Genomic DNA, 17,023 nt, shown 5'->3' on the forward strand with positions numbered 1-17,023 from the left:
ACAAAAGCTGTAAAACCTTAGGCTACGTACTCTTTTGAGCCTGTTTCCTTATCTGTCAAAGGGAGAGTGATATGCCTTAGAGATTTGTTATGAGATCAAATGATATAATGGGGCTTAGTATAGAGAAGTGTTAAAGCATGGGTTAAGTCCAACATTCATTGAATAGATAATTATTGAGTGTATTCTATGGGGCAGGCCCAGTGCTAAGCCCCGGGGATTGGGTGACTCAGGCTCTGTCTTAACAGAATTTAAAATCTAGCCCGAGATACAAGGTAGTCCATCTACTTGGGAGCTTGTCAGAAGCGCAGAAGCTTAGGCCTCAGTCTGGACCTATGGAATCAGAATCTGATTATTCATAAATCTCCCCGGGTGATCATGAGCACATTGAAGGTTGGGGAACAGGGGACTGGATAGAACTGGGTTTGCCTCCTGGCTCCACTACTTACCAGCCATCCCTTACTTAACCTTGGAGCCGAAGTTTTGTCATCTGTCAAATGGGTAGTTGTGAGGACTGAACCCAAGAGAGTATGCAGAGCCCTTGGTATGGTGCCTGGCACATACAGGACTAAGCAACGGTAAATCTTATGCTCGTCCCTGCGAAAGCTCTTCGGAAAAATAAAGCCTTGTACAAGTGTGAGGGACTTCTGGGCTGATGTCACAGTTATTTTTCTTTCTCCTCCGTTGTCTTGGCTGAGACCTTCTTGACCCTCTCACCTGCTCTAGGTAGTAGGGCTGCGGAGGAGGTGGGGGTGATGGGGAAGTGACGGAGGCCAAGGGGCAGCCGCTGGTGGTGGGAGTGAGCCTCCCAGCCTCCTACTTGCTCTTTGTCATTTGAGCCTCATATCATCCCGTTTACTGTCAGGGCAGAATTGATTGCCTCTGTTTTTAAAGATGAGGAAGCTAGAGCTCAGACTGGGAAGGAGGGACGCCCCAGGTCACAGAGCTGGTGAGGGCTCAGCCGGGGGAGGAACCCAGGCCGCTGACCCCTCTTGCCCTGGAGCACGCTGACTGGGGCGGCAGAAAGGGAAGAAGAGCGTGGTTTTGAAGATCTTCCTGGAGCGCGCAGCCGGCGGTCCCGAAACAATGCAGAACTGGACAGCAGGTGGAGGTGGCGCCCTTCCTTGCGTTAGGAAGTCCATTCCATGTCCGGCTTGCGGGGTCTTAGTTCCCCGACCAGGGATGGAACCTGTGCTCTCGGCAGTGAGAGCGTGGAGTCCTAACCACTGGACCGCCAGGGAAGTGTCCCTCCCACGGCCCTTTCAAAGGCCATTGCCAACAAACAGCACAGAGCCTTCACTGAGCTTTGAGTTCCAAGTATACTTTCACTTTGCCGGGGAACCCAAGCAAGTCCCTTTGCTTCTCCGAGCCTCACTGTTACCTTCTGTAAAGTGGAGCTAATGCTGTGTTTCTCCCTTTCCCTCTTGGGGATGTGGTGGAAGTGAGATTGTAGACGGCGCCGTTATGATGGCAGTGCTGTTCTGACATCACAGGTGCTGTTCCAGCCTTGTGGAGCAGGGAGACGGGTGGTAACACGGTGCAAGAGGCCCCGGCTGTGGGTTCAAAGGATTCCAATTGTGGCTGTGCCCTTTAAGAGCTGTGTTCCTTGGTGTCACTTTACCTCTCTGCTCCTCCAATCCCCCTTTGGAATGCTAGGAGTTTGGTTAATCTCAGAAGCCCCTTCCCGCAATATTAACGTTTTTCTTGAAGACTGTTTGTTGTTAAGGTTTAGATGGCTTTTGGCTTCTGGCCCACCTCCCCTAACCAGCCCCTCCTTCCCCTGGGAGAGAGACACCCCCCCCCCCCCCCCAGCAACAAAATAACCATCTTGTCTCTCTGATTCCTTTTATCAACGTTTGCTAACCTGCATGAAACCAACTTTACCCTGAGCACTGGTGCAATCTCCGTCTGTGGGGCTCTTTCTAAACTCTGGGGGAGGCGAGGCGTTAACTGCCTCCAGATAGCTGGAGAGCTGTCACGTGCAGAGGATTAGCTCTGCTCCGTGCAGATAGGAGGAGAAGACGTGAAGAAGCGAGGCTGATGGGCAGACGTGAGGTCTCTGTAGAAAGCGTTTTCGGTAGTCAGAGCTGCACGAGGATGGGCTGGGCTGGGCTGGCAGGACATGGGAGGGAGGCAAGAAGCTTGTTGGGATGTTGAATGTTGTAGGAATCTGAGTGTTCTTGGAGGGAGGGGAAGCACATGAGGAGATTCAAGGCCTCCATCAACTCTGAGGATGTGAGTTTCTAGAAATGCTTCATTGTGAGCCTGTCCCAAGCACTGGGAGGCTCTGAAGTCCATAGGACTGAGGCCTCAGAGTTGCTCCTGTAAAGTGGATCGTCGTACCCTCCCTATAGGGTCACTGAGGGTGAAACGAGATAATCCGTGATAATCACCCACCACAGTAAATTCGAGTTCCCCAAACTTGACCTGCTGGGAGCAGCATCCACACTGAAGGGCGCACCTTCCTGAGGCTACAGTCACAAGCCCGGACTCATCTTATCTCTTGCATGGCTCCTCCTGGCTGGCCATCCCAGCAGCCTGCCCTTTCAGTGACATCAGACAGGCTTGCCAGGAATGTGCGGTGCCTACACCCAGCCTGTCTCACAAGGCGGTTCCTCCTGATTTCTCACCAGCTGAACTTTGGATCCGCTGAGTCCAGACAATTCCCATCCAGGAACCTCTTGCCTGGCCCTCTTTTCATTCAGCAAATGTTTACGGAGGGACTTCCCTGGTGGCGCAGTGGTTAAGAATCCGCCCGCCAGTGCAGGGGACACGGGTTTGAGCCCTGGTCCGGGAAGATCCCACATGCTGCAGAGCAACTAAGCCCCTGCGCCACAACTACTGAGCCTGCGCTCTAGAGCCTGTGAGCCACAACTACTGAGCCCACGTGCCGCAACTACTGAAGCCCGTGCGCCTAGAGCCCGTCCGTGCTCCACAACAAGAGAAGCCACCGCAATGATAAGCCCGTGCACCACAACAAGGAGTGGCCCCTGCTCGCTGCGACTGGGACTGGAGAAAGCCGACTGGGACTGGAGAAAGCCGGTGCGCAGCAATGAAGACCCAACGCAGCCAAAAAAAAAAAAAAAAACCCAAAACAAAAAAACCGAGCGCCTACTATGTCCTAAGCCCTCTGATAGGTGCTGGGGATGGGGATGGTAATGCTGATGAACACATACTCCTGGGCCTTAGGGAGGTCACAGTCAGCTAGGGAGACACACAAGAAACAGACACAGTGTCCCATCCTTGGGACAGAAGCAACCGCAGGAAGACCCTGCTGGCCAGCCCCTGGGGACAGGGCATTAGGGCCTGGGGGCTCTTCCCAGAAGAAGTGATGCTTCTGCTCAAGTCCGTGTTGAGGCTGAAATCCAATTCCTTCAGAGGCATGGGGAGTCTCCTATGAAGAAAGGCAAGGATCCTGGGTTTTCTCAGCCATTCTCCCGTTGGCGAGTGCTTCACACAGACAACACGATCGGTGCTTTTTGACCTCTACGTGCCTAGCATCCTGCTGGCCATCCTGTTAGGCAGAGTTATTTATTTTTTTTTGGCCACGATGCATGGCTGTGGGATCTTAGCTCCCCGACCAGGGATCGAACCCGGGCCACGGCAGTGAAAGCACCGAGTCCTAACCACTGGACTGCCAGGGAATTCTAGGCAGAGTTCTTATACAGAGTCCTGGTCTGAAAGAATACATGGTCATATAGGGAAAACAAAGGGGTATATTCCATGAAAAGAGAACCCCCAACATCAAAGGTAGATAATGCTCATAGGGAAGCAGAGGTGTATGGAATGGAGGGCCAGGACTTTGGATCCCTGTGGAGATTGATCTGTAGAGAACTGGAAACATCTGGGGGTTTACTGGTTCCTCCACAGCTGGCGGGCGCCATTAAGGACACGCTAATGAAATCAACCACCTGAGGCCCTAAAGACCAGACTGACTTTTTCACTCTTTCTGTTCTGCCTTGTGTCTTGCTGCATCTTAAATGGCTTGTCCTTGGCCTCCTTCCCCATTTGAAGTTCCCCCATTTGAGTTCCTCAGGAGCACGGTTATAGTATAACCATCAGGAACATGGAACTGTACGTCCCCTTTAGAGCTTAATTCCTTCCAAGACTAGTTAATGAGCCCCTACTGCGTGCCAGGTGCTTTGGATCACGGCCAGGTTGTAACACCCTGCCTGGAGACTCTCTGCATTGGGACTCCATCCTTTGGTGATAAGATTGCTAACTGGTCGGTGGTTCCTTCCTCACCTCCTCCCTCTCCCTGGCAGGATTCATCCCCTGTGAGCTAACTGGTCGGTGGTTCCTTCCTCACCTCCTCCCTCTCTCTGGCAAGATTCATCCCCTGGGAGAGCTGTTCTGCCATGAGCAGGGCTGAGATGAGAGTTATAGGGATTGAGTAGGGATTACAGACCCATCAGCCAGAGGCCAGAGAGAAAATGCTTGGCTGAGAGCAGGGGATTAGTGTTATTTTTATTCCTGGGAGGGGGTGGGGGGAGGCCGGGGGTGGGGGGCTGGCAAGAGCCCGGGGAGAAACGATTGTTCATGTTGTTTTCTCTCCCTTCAGGGCTCCTTTCCCCTTTTGTCAAAATTCCTGCCCATCTTCCGAAACTCACTTTACAGGTAACGCTCCCTAAACGCAGCCTAGAATATGCCCCCTCCATGCCGGCAGCCCTCATGGGCTGCATGTTGCTTTGCAGTGAAATATTGATACTTCTGTTAAGTCAGCGGGGTTTTTTCTTACCATGGAGTGGGCTTGAAACCACCTTCCATCTGTTTTTTATGGGTTGGACTCTTTTGCCTCCTAGGTCCCGTTGTCTTTAAGATCGATGGCTCTATTACTTGTTGGTGTCACCGTATCAACTGCAGTAACAATGATCATTTATTGAGCTGCTACTTACTGTCGGAAAGGACTTGTGTTCGGTGCCTTACACACCTTGTCTCTAATCGTCTGAACCCCCACAAGGCACGATGGTGTTATATATTATTGCCATTTTACAACTAAGGGAATTGAGGCTCAGATTGGATTGAGATTCCCCAGCTGGGAAGTGGTGAGATCAAGAATTGAACAAGTCTGTCTTGCTTATTTATATCACCCTACACTGTATATAATCATCTCCCCAACTACACTGTATGCCCTTGATGCGGTGGCTGATGGGACTTTCTTCTGGGGTCCCAGGGCCAGCACTCTGCATGGTAGTTCTCTAGTAAACACTTGTCCATTGACTGAGCAACGGCACCTTGGCCCTTACACACCCCTGATTCATCACTAGGACTTGCTCTTCCCACTCCGTCCCCTCTGGGTTGGTGAAACTTTACCTGCTTGAAGTGCAGCGTTTACTCAGGGAACCCATGAATTTGCTGACGAAGCCAGAGGTCACTGTTCCGTCCTCCAGGATGAGGATGGATGAGTTCCAAGGCTCCTAGCTGTACCCCAGCCCAACACCTCAAGGAGGGCTGCCCCTTTTCAGAAAGACCGTGAAGGAGAAGATGTGGATACCACGGTGAAAATCTAGCAGCCTCGTTCTTCCCCTGGAAAATCTTATATGTCCCTCAAGGCTCAGTCCCAGTGTCATCGCTTCAGGGAAGCTTCCAGATCTGGCATTCACCAGGCCTTCCCTGGGCTTCCACAAATCTTTATTTTTGTCGATATGTAAAAGCAACCACGTGATGTTATGTTAAATCCTCCTCTCTCAGGGCCCAGACCACACACGCCTCATTCCCCTTGTGTTTTCACTTCCCAGCCCACAGCTCAGAAAGCTGTAAACCTTGCTGTCCAGTGGATGAACGGGGATGTTCTACAAATGAACTTGCTGGGAGATTCTGTAGTCCCAAGGGGCCTTACCTCCAGCCTTTTGTATTAGGCCCCTTTGTAGCTTCCTCCCCTCATTACTGTCTCCGCTGTTAGGTCAGCCTGTTTTCTGGCATTGGGCCGTGTCCATGGCAACGTTCTCCTGTCTCCATCTGGAGACGTGAGTAAGGTTCAGCCCCCACCCAAAGAGACTAGTGGAGTGTATACTATCTGGGTATGTTTAGCTGCCTGGGTCAGGGCAACGCGGTGCGGCGGCAAGATTGCTTTTTTTAGGAATAAACGTTTTACTCTGGACTAATTTTAGATTTACAGAAAGGTTACAAGGATAGTACAGAGAGTTCCTGTCTACTGGGTTTCCTCCATTGTTAATATCTCAAGTTATGATGGTACATTTGTCGAAACTGAGAGACTGACCTTGGTACATTGCTATTCACTAAACTCTAGACTTTATTTAGATTCCATTTGTTTTCCCATGGATGTCCCTTTTTCTGATCTAGGATCCCACCCAAGATAATGCATTTCATTGAGCTGTCATGTTGCTTCAGCGTCCTCTGAGCTGTGACAGTTTCTCAGGCTTTCCTTGTTTTTCACGACCTCTTTGGTACAGCATCTGTGTCTTAGTGCTTTGGATGTTTGCGGGGGGGCGGGGGTGGAGGGGGGCGGGCTGCAGGCTACAGCTGGGGGTGGGGTTTGCTGTTACAAGGCATCACTCCATGGTGGTGGAGAACAAGGGCTCTGCAGCAAACTGCCTGGGCTCTCCTCCCGGCTCTGGCACTCACTGTCTGCATGGTCTTGGGGAGGTTGCTTGCATCTTTATGCTTTAGTTTTCTCAGCTGTAAGGCAGGGAGGGTCCCCAGAAGATTCTCGTAGAGATTAAGTGCCTTGGGAAATAACTATAAGGCACATATCTTAGAATCCTCATCCCAGGGTGCTGCTTAGTAACTGTTAGGTATTGTAACTATTAGTGAAGTGCTCTGGGAGGATCCTGAGGGCGAGGGGCTTGTGGGACAGAGGCTGAAAGGAAGTTGAGGAGGAGGCTGAGGACGGACTAGAGAAGACACTCTGAGCTCCTTCCTCCTTTTGGTATCCTTGGCAACTGGATACTGTGGGGTGCTGAGGGGGCAGTGAGGGGTGGGAGGAGGGGGAGGAAGTCAGGAAAAAGTGGAGAAGGCTGTGGTAGGGGAGGAAGAAGAAGAGGGTCATCTTTGAATCTCCTTGAATGCTCCTGGGGTGAGAGGGAAAGCAGGAAAAGGTGTGGTCTTCTCGCCCCAAATGGCCTTCCTGTAGGTATCCTTTGGGTAAATTCATGCAACCTTCAAAATTTCCCCGAGAAGTCACCTTTGCATCCATTTTCTAATACCTCCCCCTTCCCTGGGCTCCGCCTTGAATTCAGGTGACGTTGGGTGCCCCATCTTCTCCTGGGTGTACAATTCCTGTGCTAAGTGCTGTCATCACTTACCGTGTGGCATTGCAATGACCTGTGTGCCTGTCTGCCTCCCATTTGAGACCATGAGGTCCCGAAGGGCAGGGGGTGCTGAGTTTGGTCTGTGTTTCTCCAGCGTTCTGTACTATTGCTTGGGAAATTATAGATGTTCAATAAATACTGTTGGCTGAGTAAATGGACAGATGGATCTGTTATTGTGGATGGGACCTTGTAGTGAGTGAGAAGGAGAATGTAGTAGGCGAGGTGGCTGGTTATGAGACCCCAAGATCCTTCTTCAAAATAATCCACTGTGAACACTGGGTTGGACCAAGCAGGGTTCCAGCCCTGGCTTTGTTCCTTACTAGCCATGTGATTCTGGATGAATTAACCTCCCTAACCACAGATTACTCATCAGTATAGATAACACCTGCCCACAGGGCATTTTTGTTTTGTTTTTCCTCCTTCCTCTCTCTAGATGAACTTCCATCCCTTGTCACTGCTCCTTCTCTAGACCTAGCTCAGGTCCTGAGAAACAAAAGCAGAGGAATTAACGTGGCATGTGGGGATGAAACTTTGATGATTTTTGTATGCAACAAATGGAATGCAAGATCTTTTCAAGCACACATAGAAGATTAAAAAATACTGAACATGTATTAAGACATAAATGTCAAATTCCACAAAATGTTAAGTCATATAGGCCATGCTCCCTGATGTTGATATAATAAAATTAGAAATTAACAATACAATCAGAGTCCTCCCCAGGTTTACCCGCTTTGGAAATTTAAAACCACCTTTTAAAATAACACTTGGGTTCAAAAGAAACCAAAGTGGAAATGACAGACTATTTAGAAATGAATGATAATGAGAGTAGTAGAGGTCAAAATTTGTGAGAATGTCGCAGAAGCAAAATTCAGGAGGAGGTTTATTTCTTTAAATCCATATAGTAGAGAAATGACTTCATTCAAATAAATGAACTACAATTTAGCTCATTCTAAGGGTCCTGCTGCCACCTTCTGAGAATTGGCATTAGAGTTGCATCTTTTGCAGAAACACTTTTTAGAGAAAACTGTCTGCATGGCGTGGTCTTGGGAGTTTAATATGTACCCAGCATTGCTCTGAACACTTCACATGCATTCACTAATTTAATCCTCACAACAGTTCTATGAGCAGATTATTCATGCTACAAACAAGGAAACCAAGTCTCAGAGAGGTTAAGCCACTTGTTTAAGGTCACACAGCTACTTAAGTGGCAGAGCTGCGTTTTCAACTCAGGCAGTCAGATGTATCTCCACATACCTGCACATTCATGGGATTATAGGCACTGCTGTCTTTTTCATTCGTGCATATAGATTAGATCAATTTAGTTGTACTGACATTGCAGCATCCCCTGAAATAAGTGAGGGCGTGTTTCTGATCCAGCATGGGAAGGACATCTTCGAATAGAGTGTAGAGGGTAAGAACTGGGGCTCTTGGCTCCCACAGACCTGCTTTTGAGTCCTAACTCTGCCACTTATTAACTGAATCACCTGGGACAAGTTATTTAATCTAATTAAGTAGTTGTCTCAGCTGTCAATGGGGAAAGTCCTATTTGTCCCTCATAAGGTTGCCGTGAGAATTAAATAATATGTGTGAAACCACAAGAGTGCCTGCAACAAAATACACATATTATCTGGTGGTATCATTGTTATGGCGGAACGCAAGGAGCAGGGCCATCAGGGACTTTGGCTCTTGTTCAGTTGTCCAGCGACTCACTGGCCTCGGGTTTATTCCTCAGTGTCTTCATTTCCAAATGGGGCCATTTCTTGCCTCAAACTGTTCAGCCAGAACAACATCTTGAAAGTAAAAGTGCGAGGCTTACCCAGGGTACCGTTATCGCTTGATTTCCTCTATCGCAGGTGTTAGGGAAGAGGCAGTCAGTGGAAAGGGGAAGCAAACCTTCCCCTTTCCACTGGGAACCTTCCCTCTGGGAGGGTTTTGCTGGAAGAGACCACAGTGTAGGAGGGAGAAGGGGCATAGGAGAAGGTCCCTCTGACTCTCAAATGGGGAACAGAGAACACTGAGTGCCTATTCAGAGCTGACACTTACTCAGAATTTCTGGCTCTTTTAATTAGAGAAGAGAGACTGGAAAAACCAGATGCTGGGCCGAGGGTGCACGGGCATGAGTGTGTGTTTGGAATCCTTGGACGTGGTGGTATTTGTCTTTGGGAATCCACAGTCCCTCATCCTGGAAGGAGGCTGGTGGGCGAAGTAGGCTGCAGGGACAAGAAAAATCACGCGTCCTTGTCTCTTTGAATCGGATTTATTGGGTGAAGATCTGGGTTTATAAAGAAGAGTTTATACCCCCAAGCAAAGAGCTATTTACATGTTCAGAGGAGGAGATGCGGGAATTTGTGCTCACTTTTTCCCACCGGCCACAACCCTTTAATACCCCACAGGGGGAAATCAGGACCAGATGCTCCTTCCTAGTCCAGACTGCTGGTCCCATCCTTTCTGTTATTATTTCCTTCGCCCCAAAACTTTCCCGAGGGCTCCTGGGTCTCCCCTCTTGTCCGGGGACCCTCTCATCTTTCTGGGGTCTGACACCTGAGGCAGGGAGGGCATCAGAGAGCCAGTAAACGTGACCTCTTCATTTGGGATGGCGGTTGTTGTTTTTTTTTTTGTCTCTTTCTTTGTCCCTTCCATCTTGCCGCTCTGATTTGTAATGATCCTTAAGGAATTGCTGATGATTTAAACGTACGTTGCAGCCGTGTTTTAACTTGTAAAGGAGAGAGAGGATGCCCTCTTCTTTCCCTTTTCTTTAGAAGGCATACATTCATTTACTTTGGTGGCTTTCCAGCTAGCTAAGCTTGCTTCTTTCTTTCTCCCTTCCTATTTTCCTCCCTCCCTATATTCCTCCCTCCCTATAGTCCTCCCTCCCTATATTCCTCCCTCCCTCCCTCCCTCCCTTCCTCCCTTCCTTTTTCTCTCTTGGTAAGAGGCCTCGTTCTGAAAATGAAATCATATATTCAACCTCAGTGTAAAAAGCAGATGAAAATGAAGCTATGCAGATTGAAGGGGGGGTGCGGGCCAACCTGCTTGACTTCCCCTGGTGGTTTCTTCTTCTTCTTCTTCTTTTTTTTTTAATACATTTATTTATTTATTTTTGGCTGCATTGGGTCTTCTTTGCTGTGCGCGGGCTTTCTCTAGTTGCGGCGAGCAGGGGCTACTCTTCATTGCAGTGTGCGGGCTTCTCATTGCGGTGGCTTCTCTTGTTGCAGAGCACGGGCTCTAGGTGCGCGGGCTTCAGTAGTTGCAGCATGTGGGCTCCAGTAGTTGTGGCTCGCGGGCTTCAGTAGTTGTGGCTTGCGGGCTAAGAGTGCAGGCTCAGTAGTTGTGTCGCACGGCTTAGTTGCTCCGTGGCGTGTGGGATCTTCCCGGACGAGGGCTTGAACCTGTGTCCCCTCCATTGGCAGGCGGATTCTTAACTACTGTGCCACCAGGCAAGTCCCCCCCGGCGTGGTTTCTGAGGCACCCCGGAGGTCTGGGGTTCCACAAAGCCGCATTGGAAAGCTAAGCTCCTTACTTGGTGAGAAAACCAAGGCTTAGTGGAGACAAGTGCTGTCCCCAAGGCCCCCAGCACCTTTCTCTCGGCTCCGCTCTCTGCAGGGCTGGGCTGCTGTGAGTGGGGTGCAGTGGAATTAACAGGGGCTCAGGACCAGCAACGGAAGCGTGAGCCCCAACTCTGCACATCAGTAGCTGGGAGGCCATGAATAAATGAGAACTTCTCTGCCCTGCAGGTTCTCAGTGACAGAATTTAGGAGGGGTTCATTGACACAGCGTACGTGAAGCAGCCAGAGTGTGGCGGCCACCTAGCACCTCCTAGGGGCTCTGCAGGTGGCAACTATTTTTATTAAAGGAGCTGATGAGGAGGGACCCACAGTCGAACAGACTAAGGATGACGAGAAGGCAGTTGAGAGAAAGGCAGTGAGGTTGAGTGAGAGGAATTGCAGGTTGAGTTGAGTCCTGGGCCCCTGAACTCTTTCCACTGTGTCCAGAGAGGGAGTCATAGCCCTGGCTGTCCTCACTGAGTGTTGGGGTGCATGTGAGGGGTGGGGGGCGGGGGATGGAGCCCAGATTCGAGCTCAGTGCTGCCTGAGTCATTGGTGGTATCTCCCATCTCTTGGCAGGAGAGACAGCAGGAGGTCGGGGGAGAGGAAGTGGATGGTGGGGCTTGTGGTTCTCATGTACGTTTTTTACTGCAGCTGATGTTGCAGCTACTGTGAAGTTCCTGTTATCACATGCCTTGATGCTTTGATAAAGATGCCAAAGTTCTCTTCTTGGCTGTGCCCACTCATGTGGGCTGAAGATAAAGTGCATCATGTGCTTTCCTTGCCCTTGGGGTCCCTGAGGCCTCTTGGTCTGTAAGAGCACAGATGTGTCAGAGGGGAAGGACCCTTGCCTTGGGATCTGGTAGATCCCCTTCCGGAGAAGCCTGGTTCCAGCGTCACGTGACTCAGATAACCTGGGATGATGGCCTCTTTCTGGAATTTTCTGATCTGGACTAAACTTTGTTGCTTTTGTTGCCATTGTTATTTTATATTTTGGAGGCAGCACGCTACAGTGGGAAAAACTCTGCATGGGAAGATGGGAATCAAGAAACCTGGGTTCTATTCCTGGCTGCTCCAGTAACTCATTATTTGGTCTTGGGCCTTGGTTTACCCATCTCTTAAGTGAGAGAATTTGATGATAGAGTCGGTAGGGTTGCATTCAGCTCTAAAAGTTCTGTATCTTTTTTTTTTTTCTTTCCTGTTTAAGGGTACTTAGATCCAGATTAAAGCTATAGAGAAGATGACTTTGCTGGATCTTATGTATGGTTGTTTTTTTGAGATGTTATCATGTGCTATTTGTTGTGTAAGGAGCTTAAAATTATTATCTTATTTAATCCTCACAAAAGTCCTGGTGGACACTTTTGTTCCTGTTTTGTAGATAAGGAAATTGAAGCTCAGAGATGTTGAGCCCAGTATTTAAGGCTCAGTGACTAGCATGAGGTGGAGCCAGTTATAGAACCCTGGTGGTCCTGATGCTGCAGAATTGAACTTCTTTGTGTGAGCACTTTCCGCGGAGTAGAACACACACTTTTTTTTTTTTTTAAACAGGCCCTTTATTTTATTTATTTAAATTTATTTATTTATTTATTTATTTTTGGCTGCATTGGGTCTTTGTTGCTGCGCGTGGGCTTTCTCTAGTTGCAGCGAGCGGGGGCTACTCTCTGTTACGGTGCGCAGGCTTCTCATTGCGGTGGCTTCTTGTTGCGGAGCACGGGCTCTAGGCACGCAGGCTTAGTAGTTGTGGCTCGCGGGCTCTAGGGTGCAGACTCAGTAGTTGTGGCACACGGGCTTAGTTGCTTCGCGGCATGTGGGATCTTCCTGGACCAGGGCTCGAACCCATGTCCCCTGCATTGGCAGGCGGATTCTTAACCACTGCGCCACAAGGGAAGAAGCCCAGAACACACACTTTTAGACATCACTTCTTTACGACTAGGTGATGGGGAAACTGTCACTTATTAGGCACTACTGTGTGCCCTGTGTTGTGCTAGAAGCTTTCCACGTGTGAACTCTTCCAAGCCTCGTAAGAGTCATAAAGTATGTGGTGTTATTACCATTTGCAGGTAAACTCAGGTCAGTAAGGGACTTGACAGAGGTCTCACAGCCAGTAATTGGTAATAACAGGTTTTGGACCTCGGTTGTGGGTGACCCAAGGCTTCTTGTTTCCCAGTTCACATGTCCTCTCACTGGAGGTGGCCCAGGCTGCCCTGTTAGAGCCTGTTCAAAGCCAACATGTGGCCGTCTTGGGTGGGGAATCCCTGTACAGATTCCAGGGGTCTCACGAGTGCATGTTAGGATGGAGGGCTAGGGGCCTGTGCCCATGCTTCAGGACTCACGTGTTCCCAGCTTCCAAAACCTTCCCTTAGTCCATCCCAGGGTGGCAGCCTCATCCCATTTCCATAGCACTGATTTGAAGAAAACTTGAGTTGACACCCTCATGTGTGTCTGTACACACACAGACATGGGATATATCCCCTCAGTGGGGGTCTCTACAAGACCTCCAAAGAGAGGAAACTCAACAAATGCTTGTTAACTCACCTTCCTGGAGGGAGACCAGGTTCCTATTTTCTAGTGAGGATCTCCGAGATCCTTTTTGGGAGATGGAGCTCTCTGGAGGCTGCTGAGAGGCCCAAGTATTGATGATAGTTGATAAAAGGAGCATTTTATCTCACACTTCAGAAACTGCTGGGTGGATCCAGGCTGCTGGTCTCTGGTAAGCGTTATTTATTCAACTAGAATTGATTAAGTTTCCGTTACATATATAGCGTATGGTAAGTGCTCAGTATACATGCGGAATGAGTTAATTAATGACAAGTACAAGTAATTTTATTTTACTTATTTATTTTTTTTGGCCGCTCCCCATGGCTTGTGGGATCTTAGTTCCCCCACCAGGGATCAAACCCAGGCCCTCAGCAGTGAAAGAACCGAGTCCTAACCACTGGACCGCCAGGGAATTCCCAAGTACAAGTAATTTTAATTACAAGTGACAGAAGCCAGTTCTGGCTAAATGAATAAAAACAGCATTACAAGAATACTGTTGGGCTCATTGAAAGAATACTGGGGAAGATGTGTAGAACTAGCTCTAAGCCAAGGGGTGGCTTAGGGAGGATGGAAACAAGGGTAGCCCTGGGAACCAAGCAGGTATCTCTGTTGGGTGCTGCTATAGGTTGACTCGGCTCTGTTCATTTCACATTCAGAATCCTCAGGGAGCTTGGGTGGGGATTGATAACCTTCCCAGAATCATGTGGGGAAGGTCGGGGTTATCTTCACAAAGGGAGGTGTTCTGGGCAGGCACACACTCAAAGTATCTTCTCCAGTGGATACGTAAGGCAACCCTGACCCTCCAGGAGTTTACAGTCAGTGGGGAAGGATAGATAAGTGAAGGGATAATTAATAGAGAGGGCTGGGATTAATGCTGTGGAAGGTTTGCACAAAATGCATTGGGAACTCAGGGAGGTTTTCGGGTTTGCATGGGGGGTCGGGGAGTGTCAGATCAGGGAGACAGAGAAGTTTGTTCGAGATGGAGTTTTAAAGGCTCAATAAAATTTTGCCAGCTGGACAAATGCATTTCAGGAAGAAATCCTTGTGTGACAGCTCAGCAATATGAAAGAATGGTGTGTCCAGGAAGTGCTAGGAGTTTCCAGGCGCCTGGTCCAGAGGTGCATCATAGAGGGAGAAACGTGGGCGGGACTGGATCTTAAGGGACCCCATGTGCTCTGTTGGGCTTTGGGACTTTCAATCCTGGGAGATGAACTATCATTGAACGACTTTAAGTGGCAAAAGGACGGGATCAGTCCTAAGTTTTAGGAAGGTGATTGTTGGGGGCTGTAGCAGTGTCCTCGAATTCAGTTCCTTTGAACATGGCTATTAAGCTTGGGTGGCTGATGGTTGCAGACAAGCCAGAGAATGAGATTACAGAGGAGCCAGTCAAAAGAGGCTCCCTGGATGGCTGGAGAGTCCCAGATTTCAGTGGGAATTCCCGGTAACTCCATCTGCTGTAGCAGGTCAGGGGGATGGTAGCAGGGGAAGGAGAGAGTTCCCTGGTGGCTTTCCTTGCTGGTGGAGTTCCCATGTTGAGAGTGACATGTCTTGGCTTAGGAGGCCATAGGCCACTGAAGGGTGTGGAGAAGCAGGTGTCGAGGGGTTCACCCCCTCCCCACCTCCACTCCCAACAACCAGTTCTTCCTTGCTCAGAGGTGGGCTGTGTGTAATGCAGCAGTCGTCTGGGAGGAGCATCTGGGAAGAATGCAGAAGCCGCTCAGGCCCTTTAGCTGGGTGGGAAGGGAAGCACTTCGTTTAGATAGCCGTTTTGTGCTTTTGTAGAGGTAGCTGAATGAGGTTATGAAAGCCGGGGTCCCCGGGGGCTGCCGGGAGAGCTTCCTTTTCCCCATAAACGTGAGCTCTGACAGGGAACAGCACACAGTGCTGTTTCCTTTGCAGTAGGTGGTTTCTGAAAACAGGAAAATGTTTGCTCCTACTGTGATGATTTGAAGCTAGTGCTTTGGAGGAATTGGGACTGTTTTAATACAGATCCCCGGTAGGGTAGGTCATGCATCTGAACGTTGTGGAGAAGACTTTAGGAACATATGGTCCAAATCCAAAGGATGAGCTAGAATCTGCCTGTCTCCAACATTTTAGCTGTGTGACTTCGGCCAAGTTACTTAACCTCTCTGTTTTACATTCTCCAACTGGAATGAGTTATAGTAACATCACCAATACCACCACCACCACCACCAAAACATAATATTTATTGAGTAGTTACAGTATGCTAGGCACTGTGCCAAAGTGTTTTATATTCATTATCTCATTTATTTTGTAAACGAACCTATGACGTAAGTGGTGTTCTTATTAGCACTTTACAGATAAGGAAACCTAGGCACAGCGAGTTTAGTAACTTGCTCCCTTCTTCCCCTCATCCCCCTGTAAAATATCAGTAAGTGTGGAGCTAGGATTTAAACTCAGACAGTGTGACATCAGAGTTTGATACATCACAGAGCTGTTCTGAGTTTTAAAGGAGATTATGTATGTAAAATGTTCACTACAGATATAGCTTCTCGTCTTTAGCGAGCATTCAGTGCTGTTCGTTATTTCCGGTGCTTTTGGTCTCACCCTCCTCCTTTTTGTCTCTCACAGAAGCAGCTGACACAGGATGACGATGCCGATGAGGTCGAGATTGCTGTTGACAACACAGCTTTCATGGACGAGTTCTTTTCTGAGGTAGGTGCCCTTCCGGTATTTTTTTTCTGAATGGACATAAGGAAACACAACTTCCTTAGTAAAGAATAAAAACCCCCAGATCTTTCAAGGGTAGCAGAGGAAAGTCAGTCTTTTGCTGGGGTGGAATGGACACACCAAGAAGTTACAAGGAGAGTTTCTTCAGTACTTGGAAGGATTTTTAATCTTACTGAGAAAGTCAGGAGAAGGTAAATTATATATATTAAAGAGATGCTTTTAAAGTCTTATGCTACATGACAACATTTTAATGATATCCTTTCTTGCCTGAATTACATATTTTAAATACAGAACCAACCCTGGGGGCCCAGCCACAAGTGTGTAAAAAAAAAAAAAAAAAATCGCATTTCATTGCATTTTTAGGCCTGTGATTTGGGTAGATCAGAATTGTTGTTTCCAAAAATTCAATCCCTTTGACTTTTCTGGTGATAACTGAGAAACCAAGAAACCACCAGTTTATTTTTTTCGAAATTCAGCAGAGGCGAACATGGGTGTCCCGTGTGTACAGATTCACATAGTCTTTGATGTAGAGGGTCCTGTTGGAAGGTGCTGTGGTAGACAGTGAGTGATGGGAAGCTTGGGTGGGGGGTTGGGGGGCATTGTGTATCATGGACAGAAACACAGCCTTTGAAGCCAGGGAAATTTGGATTCAAATCTCAGCCCTGCTTCTGACAGCTGTTGATCTTGTGAACGTTTCCTTAACAGGCTTGGTTTCCTTATCTGTACGTTGGGATTGATAATGTAATTCCCCATAGGGCTATTAGGAGGATTAAATGGGTTAGTGTTTCTAAAACATTCCACATAGCAACTGACGTACATGTGTTTCAATAAAACCAAACCAAACCACAAGAAGTTCCGGCACTGAAGTTTCTGCCACCATGTTATGGTTTCTTTATTTAGGCTTTTTATTGCATATATAAAAAGGCGTCATATTGTTTTTGCAGGGGAGATGTGCGTGCTTCCGGTCGTCTGGATTGTGAG

The 17,023-nt window shown here is 48.5% G+C and overlaps 1 protein-coding gene across 9 annotated transcripts in view; it reads left to right on the plus strand.

Moving 5' to 3' along the window:
* The window catches only part of STX3 (syntaxin 3), a 44,220-nt gene that overhangs the window by 837 nt on the left and 26,360 nt on the right, over positions 1-17,023 (plus strand). For all 9 annotated transcript variants that reach the window (XM_059931669.1, XM_059931671.1, XM_059931675.1 and 6 more), the window contains exon 2: positions 15,944-16,027. In XM_059931669.1, coding sequence (XP_059787652.1) covers positions 15,944-16,027 — 84 coding nt within the window. The remainder of the gene's footprint in view (positions 1-15,943; positions 16,028-17,023) is intronic.

This window comes from Balaenoptera ricei, chromosome 8, assembly GCF_028023285.1.
Source record: "Balaenoptera ricei isolate mBalRic1 chromosome 8, mBalRic1.hap2, whole genome shotgun sequence".
NCBI classification, from domain to species: Eukaryota; Metazoa; Chordata; class Mammalia; order Artiodactyla; family Balaenopteridae; genus Balaenoptera; species Balaenoptera ricei.